Source organism: Zingiber officinale, chromosome 4A, assembly GCF_018446385.1.
Source record: "Zingiber officinale cultivar Zhangliang chromosome 4A, Zo_v1.1, whole genome shotgun sequence".
Taxonomy (NCBI): Eukaryota; Viridiplantae; Streptophyta; class Magnoliopsida; order Zingiberales; family Zingiberaceae; genus Zingiber; species Zingiber officinale.
Genome location: NC_055992.1, coordinates 138,345,115 through 138,353,913, shown reverse-complemented (window position 1 = coordinate 138,353,913; position 8,799 = coordinate 138,345,115). Strand labels below are relative to the sequence as shown.

General features: G+C 32.5%; 1 protein-coding gene and 1 long non-coding RNA gene across 2 annotated transcripts; both read right to left on the bottom strand.

The window, feature by feature from the left end:
- Positions 1-528: 528 nt before the first annotated feature.
- LOC121973715 lies at positions 529-1,319 on the bottom strand. The gene is made up of 4 exons (XR_006109726.1): positions 1,169-1,319; positions 1,038-1,086; positions 864-967; positions 529-774 (listed from the first exon to the last, which is right to left on the bottom strand). It is a non-coding gene; the product is annotated as an uncharacterized LOC121973715 (long non-coding RNA).
- A 44-nt stretch (positions 1,320-1,363) lies between these two features.
- LOC121972838 (zinc finger BED domain-containing protein RICESLEEPER 2-like) lies at positions 1,364-2,801 on the bottom strand. Its single transcript, XM_042524464.1, has 2 exons — positions 2,654-2,801; positions 1,364-2,376 (listed from the first exon to the last, which is right to left on the bottom strand). Exons 1-2 carry the CDS (start codon positions 2,799-2,801, stop codon positions 1,364-1,366), a joined length of 1,161 nt encoding a protein of 386 aa, XP_042380398.1.
- Positions 2,802-8,799: the final 5,998 nt, after the last annotated feature.

Genomic DNA, 8,799 nt, shown 5'->3' with positions numbered 1-8,799 from the left:
AGTAGATTCTAATTTACAACTTATCAATTGGTTGAATTGATTAGTGCTGTAAACGAGCCGAGTCGAGCTCGAGCCAGTCTTAGCTCGAGCTCGGCTCGACTCGATTTAAGTTAGCTCGGCTCGAGCTCGAGCTCGATCAATCTTGTAAATTTAAGCTCGAGCTTGGCTCGATCATTTAATCCAAGGCTCGAGCTCGACTCGAAAAGCTCGAATTAAATTCAAGCTTTCAAGCTCGAGCTCGAGCTCGAGCCAAAGTCATAACCTAAGTCATTTTTTAAATTCTACAATGTAGAATACAAAATTGCAGATTATCAGTTTTCTAAAACAATCCATAGAATTTTAAAATTGTCAGAATTTAAAAACTAAAATATTCATAACCTAAGCCAATTTTTCTGTAAATCAAATATCAAACAATAACAACTTTAAATAAAAAAATGACCAAATTCCTCTCTAAAAGACTAAAACTAAACATCAAAACACCAATTATTCATAAAAGAAAAAACTACTTGAACGGTTGAACATCACAAATTCACAAGTCACAACACAAATATATAATAAAAAAAACATAAATCAAAAACACAATTATATGATAAAACACTATTCTTGTTGCCAAAATACCAAACTTCATCTCAAATTCCCAACAAAATTAACCAAATCCAAAAACATAATATTCCAAATTCAAACCACCCAAACTACTCAAAACATTAAATTTCTGCAGCAATCAATATCTTCTTCTCCATATCAAATTCTCAATCATACCACCTATACTGCAACCTGCATTTAATAATACGAAGTGATATTAAGCTTAACTGAAATCTTACACTAGAAACACATGTTAAACAAAGAACTGAAATCTTACTTACTTTAACATGTGTTTAACATATGTGTTTCCATATCAAAATTCTGCAGCAATTTCCATATCTTCTTCTTTGTTTAACATGTGTTTCCAAAATTCCATATCAAATTTCTGCAGCAATCATACCACAATAATTACACCGGAAACAACATGATAAACAAAGAACTGAAATCTTACTTACTTTAAGAGGTAGATACTGGAAGAAAAATTTCTTGATAAGTTTTAGCTTTCTGAAAAAGTAAAAATTAGATAAATAAGTGATTAAATTCATTAGTATGTAACATAGAAAGCTAATAATGAAATTTAACTTACTTTAGTCTTCTTTTTCAGTCCATGTATATGTCGAAGCCAATCACCCCCACACAGTAGAGTCTGCACTGTGTCTGGAGAGAGAGATGAACGATAAGAATCAATAACTCTTGTCCCTGCACTAAATATTGCTTCTGAAGCCACTGAACTCACTGGAATAGCTAAAATATCAGCTGCTATCTTTGACAATATTGGATACTACATTCTATTCATCCTCCACCATTCTAAACATGAAAAAATTTTAGGAATCTCATTCTTCTTTAGACGACCCTTTTCAAGATAATCTACCAATTCAGATTTCTTAGTCTCTGAAGTTTCAACTTTTGCATAATATTCATCAAAATCATCCCAATTATATACAGAATTTTGTTGACTTCTTCTAACACTTGAAGAACCAAAACTCTCAGACTCAGGTAAATGAGGCACTCCTTTATTAGTTTCTTCAACAACATACTCCTCATAAAGAGAATTAATTATCTCCTTAACTTTTGAGATATGCTTAGAGGCATCCAATTCAGAATAAAGCTTAGGAAAACAAAATTCAACTGCAAGCATTTTTTGGGTTGGATCTAACACAGCAGCTATAGCCATCAATAAATTACAATCACCCCAATATTTGTCAAATTTTTCTTTCATTTTACTAGCTAATTGCTTAAGAAACAAATCTTCATGTTGTGCATAAATATCCAATGCTGACTTTATTTTTTGAACTTCTTGAAGAAATAAATTTGAAGTAGGATACTCGCTACCTGAAATAATGTGTGTGGCTGTCCAAAAAGCCTCCAACAGTGAGCAAATCTTTTGAGTTTTATCCCATTCTTCTTCTTGAGGGCAGCAACCATAAAAGGGATCACGTTCTTTAAACATCTTAAAAGCTTCTTTGAACTTAAGTGCACAACTTAACATCTCAAAAGTCGAGTTCCACCTGGTTTTGCAATCACGAATCAATTTTTTATCCTTCAACTGTAATTGTTGCACACACTCTGCAAATTGCACACGTCTTGCCTCTGAACGATTTACATATTCTACACTTTCCCTTATATTACCAATAATACCTTCAATCTCCCTCAATCCATCTTGAACGCACAAGTTCAAGATATGTGCACAACAGCGAACATGAAATAAATTTCCTTCACATGCCAATGTTTTGGACCTTTGAATGGTATCTTTCATATATCGAATAGCCAAATCGTTACTTGAAGCATTATCAACTGTAATAGTAAAAAACCTTGTTTTCAATGCCCCACTCTTTCATACACTTGAAAATGGCATCGGAAATTTGAAGACCTCCCCTTGGTGGTGGAATGTTAATGAAACTTAAAACTCTCTTTTGTAAATTCCAACAAGAATCAATCCAATGCCCAGTGACAACCATGTATTCAATCTTTTGAGTCTTTGACTTCCAACAATCTGTTGTTAAACTTATTTTATCAACACACTCAAGACTTTTCTTCAACCTCTTTTTCTCAATCTCATAAATTTTCATACAATCTGCTCTGCATGTTGTCCTGCTAATTTTTTGCCATTCCGGCATTCCACGCCTCATCATTAAATTGAACCCCTCTTCATCAAGAATGGTGAATGGGTGTTCATGCATCATGATCCAATGAGCAGCTGCATCCCTCATTTGTTCCATGTCAAATTTTCCAGAATGCAAAGTAAGAATGGATGGTGAAGCTGAATCAGTGGGCAAAAAATTCAACTTTGTTTGTTGTTCAGCTGCTCGCAAATTAATTTTTCTCTTCACACAATTTAATTTATGTCTCAAAAGACTTGATGTGGCCCCTGATTTACCCAATGTAAAAAGAGATTGACAATGTTTACATTTTGCTTTCTTTGATCCATCCACTGTATCAAAATCATTCCATACTTCTGAAAAAAATTTTCTTTTCTTTGTTTGGAAGCCCTCTTCCTCTTTTTCTTCAGCATTTTCTTGTCTTTCTTGACCAGCCGTGTCAATTTGCTTGTTGATCTCAAGATTAACCTCATTACTTTCATCTATGACACTATTTACGGTAAGTGGAATAGATGACTCTTCCATAGACATAACTGATCAAGAGATGAAAAATTACCAAATAAATTATAAAAAACTCAAACAATAATAAGAAGAGAAAGATAATCTACAAACAAAGGTAGGATTCACGCCAATATGTTTTTTGTAATTTATAGTGCATAAAATTTGTTAGAATTTTAAAAAAAAATAAAAATAACAACCAATTAAACTTTAAGGAGAACAAATTGCATTTCTGGACTATCGAAACAAATTACATTTCTGGAGTCTGGACAACCAATTAGACTCTTTCGGAAGGTAAGTGATCATGAGGGATATATATCGTTTAAGGATAAAAATTTGCCATTCTACAAAACTAAGAGGATTAGTCGGCATAACATAATTGGAGACTGCACTAGTGGTTCTGAATTCATCAAGCATGTCAGTGTGAAATTCATCAAGCATGATGTCAACGAGTTACCTGATGATGACATCTTTGTCTACCACATCACCATGCCAAAAGCTTATAATATGAATGATGCCACTTTGAAGCCACTATTACAACCCTAGTTTTTTAAATTGGGGCTGTGGATCTTTTGAACAACCAAGTTTGTGCATTTATGGCATAAGAAACAAGAAGAAGCAAGAAATGCACAGAACACAGTGTTTTCCGAAAACTCACCAAAAAATAAACGCACGCGAGAGGTTTGTTGGGTGCGGCTGAGACTCTGAGTAGGCACGACAGCGACTCCTGAGTAGGCACGCGCGGCGACTCCTGAGTAGGAACGATGGTGACTGCTGAGTAGGCGGCATCGCGGCGATGGTTGAGATGGCGGCGGCGAAGGGTGAGGGTTGAGATGGTGACGGCGAAGGGTGAGGGCCGGTTGAGCGTTACGAGTTGAGAGAAATTAGGGCTGAGCGAACTTAGAAGTTAGAATTAGAATTTAGGAATTGAATTTAGATTTTAAAAATAAATTTTTGAAATTTACAGTTTTACCCAGTATTTACCATTAATTACATTAATATGCTATTAATAGAATAGATAAAATATACTGTGACGGCCCAGTATTAATGTGACACCAAACTTATTAATAAACATGAATAAATAAAAAACATATATTATACATATAGCTTGGCTCGAAAAAGCTCGACAAGCCATCAAGCCAGTATTATAACAGCTCGAACTCGGCTCGAATACTAAACGAGCCGGCTCGAGCTCGGCTCGAGCTCGGTCAAAATCAAGCTCGAGCCAAGCTTTGACCGAGCGGCTCACGAGCGGCTCACGAGCGGCTTGACTCGTTTGCAGCCCTAGAATTGATAGTGAGATATTGTAGAGATACATAGAACACTATTCTTTACTATTCCTAGTCAAACATTAATATACAAGGGCAATATAATGTGTTGATACTAGCATGTAGGTCAACAGATGACTTAATCTCATAAGTCATGGGTATGAGATATTAGGTTGACACATGGGTATATATTAGAGAATATATACTGAATGACCCGCCATGAGAATGTTTTATGGATCGTTATATAAGTGTCATAAACGTTCGCATGTGACTATTAGTATGAATAATCCTTAGACTTGAAGTCACTACGGTTCCCTACATAAGGAGTTGTATATTTTGGTATCGACAAACGTCACTTGTAACAGGGTGGACCATAAAGTCGATCACTGGGTATGCAATAAGTTATCCGGAGGGATGTGAGTGATGTAGATGAGATCTATCCCTTCCATATAACGAAAGTGATATATGTGAACCCTTTGATTAGTAGGACATAAGAATATATGACCATGCTTAAATGAGTCAATATGCGATATTGAACTTATTTGATTGAGTGTGTCTACTTAGAGATCAAGAAACACAAAGATTGATAAGAGAATGACATGGTCTATGTCTCATTGATCAATCTAGATATCAAAGATAGAAAGATTAGTCATACAAGATAATAGTCACGGAAAGGTTAAGTCGAATCTTGACATTCTCGTCACTTGGGTAGCAATGATGTTTTGCTAGATGTCACTCATTGCTTATGTATCTAAATGTTGATTTGAATACATTGCCAACGTTACAAGAACCTATTGGGTCACACACAAAAAATAAGTCAATGGAGATAGATTCATATGATGGATCATTGGATTAAATATAATTCAAATTAGACTCATTGAATTAGACTCAATTGAATCCAATTATTGGATTGAGTCTAATTTGAATTAGACTCATTGAGTCAATTTAATTCTAATTAATGAGTTGGACTAAAATCTCATTCACAATGGAGCTTCTCTCTTCTTCCACCTCTTCTCCATTCACATATTTAACACAACCGAGACTATCATACTTCATTTTGAACTTTAACGAGCAACCGAGGATGGCAGTAAAACAATGGAAGTAAAAAAATAACAAACAAACAAATAGAAAAAAAAAAATCGACAATTAATTAGTCATGTAAATTAAATAACGGTTGATTAGTCATGTAAAATAGGTTTAAACAAAGAATATCATGCCACTCAAATCCATTTCGCTGCTATAGAAGAAAGAGGTATTAGATCGATCAATGGTAATCTCCAAAGTTGTAAATGAATTAAACATTAGTTTTTAACATGATAATAATTTATTTATATTCATTTAATATACATAACATTAATTAAATACATAAATTTAAATATCTATGTATTTAACTTGTTAATGTTTGTGCATAAAGATGATGAAATATTCATTTGTGGACAATATTTATAAGTAATATCCATGAACAAAAATTTATGCATTTTGTTTATCAATAAAATTTCAATCAACATTCAACATTTAAATAAATTAAGTTCAAATTAAGTATAAATCAAGCTCAAGTTAAAAAAAAAAAAAAAAAAAAATCTAGTCAGTTTAAAGAACATCTAGTCGACAAATCTTGTACACACTAATACCATCAAACATCCAATATTTCTTAAACCTAAATTTTATCAAATTGAACATCAAATTTATTTACGAACATCTAATTTATTTATTATAGTTTTTTAGTTAAAAACAAACTGTTCTAATATTTATTAAAATTATTTCAATTAAAATTTCTAAAATATACTAAATGTTAAAATAAAAGCATTGCTAGATAAAAATAAAATGAGATTTTTTTTTCAATTTTTTTTAAATATATGATCGTTTTGACCCTTTTTTTTATTTTTGCCCTTGCTAATTTGTCTAATCATTATAATATTTCTTACTTAACAGAGTAAAATAACACAATTATAAATGCATAATCTAATTAAAATATGGAAAAATTAATTACTGTAAAAATGTAAATATATTAATTTTAAAACTTTGATTTCTAACATTAACTAACTTAAACAGCAGAATTAAATTAATGTATAGTTAATTTCTATGATTTTCTATTTTACATATCAAAAGCAATAGAGAAGAAATAAAGGCTTCTCCAGAGTTAATGCTATAAAACCTTTTTAAATATATGTTTTTCTATATTATAATTAATATTTTTCATTGAAGCTACGAATTTTGTGGGGGGAGATCGATCTCCTTATCCTGGATAAGACAAAGGAATTGATGAGAGATGATAACCCCCACCTATTAACAGGTAGGGGGTCATAAAAATTGGACCAGGAATTGATGTAACCTTTAAGGATCCGGTCCCGAATTTTAGGCTGTTTTCCTTTTTCAATTAAAACCGTAAATTATTTTCCTTTATTTTTCTTAAAACGCCCGATGTCTTGCTGGCATCCAATTTTTTATTCAAATATTTATTTGCATTAATGGAAATTAATTTGAAGACTATAAAAGTTTCTGAAATTTCACCAAAAATGAATGAAATTTAAAATTTAAAAAATTAAAAAGATGAATTTAAGATTCCATCTATTTAATTGAGCTTCATGATGTTTTTTTAATTTTCTCAAAAAATAAATAAATACATAATTGATTCGTATTTAAAATTATCGAGTTAAAGTTGAATACATTTGATAATTTTTTAAAATTTAATTTAAAATTATAATATTTTATTCGATTATCCATAAGCATTTGACAAGTTTAAAATGTTTTTTATTTTTTTTCAATCTAGATAACTTGAACCAAACTTGAATTTAAATCATTCCAAATTATAATTTAATTCTACTCAATCAAGGCTGACGAATTTTATTTGAACGCAAGTCAAAATTATTTATATTTTCTAATTTCAAATCGAATATCATATATATTTTTTAAACATTTAAGTTACACCTTATATTTGTACTCATATGTATGTTAAACTAAGGACCTAGCATGGCACACATAGAGCTTGAGTTTGATGTGGATGATACCTTAGTGCGATCAAGACAACACGCTCAATGATTTAAAAGATTGATATTTTTTTAGAAAAATGTTGCATAAGACATTTGAAAGACCGTAAGAAAAGAAACATTTAGACGATGATAGAATAGTTAGTGTAATTTGGCTTGATAGGACCAAGTTGATCGATTTGATGGTTCAAGGTACACTAGAGATAATAAAAGGGAGATATTAAAAAGAAAATGATAAATCAAATAATACTGAATTTGAGATGATCAATTCAACCTTATGTTAATTTCCACCGGCCACTAAATATATCAAAAAGTGCTCATGACTGACAATCTAAAAGTCTAATATTCCATAATTATACGTTTCATTTGAATGAAAAAAATGACCTCCAAGAACAAACGGTAGTTAAAAGAAGACGAACTACATAGGAAATAGTGATAGAAGAGACATCAAGGAGTTTGAGGACTTAGAGTGGGGGTAATCTAAGAGACTAATATCTTGGGAGATAGTAGATCTCAAAGTAGTTTAAGATTTGATCATTAGGAAGATTATCATTAATCATTAGTAATTGGTTAATGGTGGATTCCAATCAACTAAAGAGTGGACTCAAACATAATAGCTCATTAACAAAATATTTTGTTCAGAATTAAATTGACTGACTGAAATCAGCTGATTGATTGATGCTATTAGGAGAAAGTGAAAATAGTCATTGATTTAACACATGACACTCCAAGGGTTGGATTACTCAGTAGAGATTTCCAATTAATTAAGATTACAATTGACAGATGACAATTGGAAATATTCAATTAGTAAGCTGAGTTAATTAAGGAGTTGCAAAAAAAAAAAAAAAAATAGAACCGTCACCTTAGCGGCCCCCTGGGTCCGACCCCACAGATTTTCAGAAGGGGTAAATCATGGTTAAGCTGGGTATGAGGGGTGACTGAGGGTCGAGTGGAATTTAAAGCGCAGCAAACCGAGGTTTTACGCCCGTGTGCAACTGGCGACCCTCGACCCCTGAACCTCCGTTGCAAGCGTCAGGTACCCTTCCAGCTGATCCAGCCCGTGGGGGCTGAGTTAATTAAGGAGTGAACTCATACTTAGTGGTGCATGAATAACATGTTCTTATCCGGAACTATGGTACAACGGTATGATATCTAGATTATTATTTAGGTATTCACAGTTCGAGTTCAGCTATAGTAAATTTATAGAATGTTTTCTTTCAAATGGGGTGTATAACCAAAGAATGTTGTGCTTCTTGGCCATACGCTGTAAGCGCTTCCCGATTTATCAAATGGGGTGTTTACGCTTCTTAGCCGCTCGCCGTGAGCGTTTCCTAATTTACCAAATGGGCGTGTAACTAAAGATGT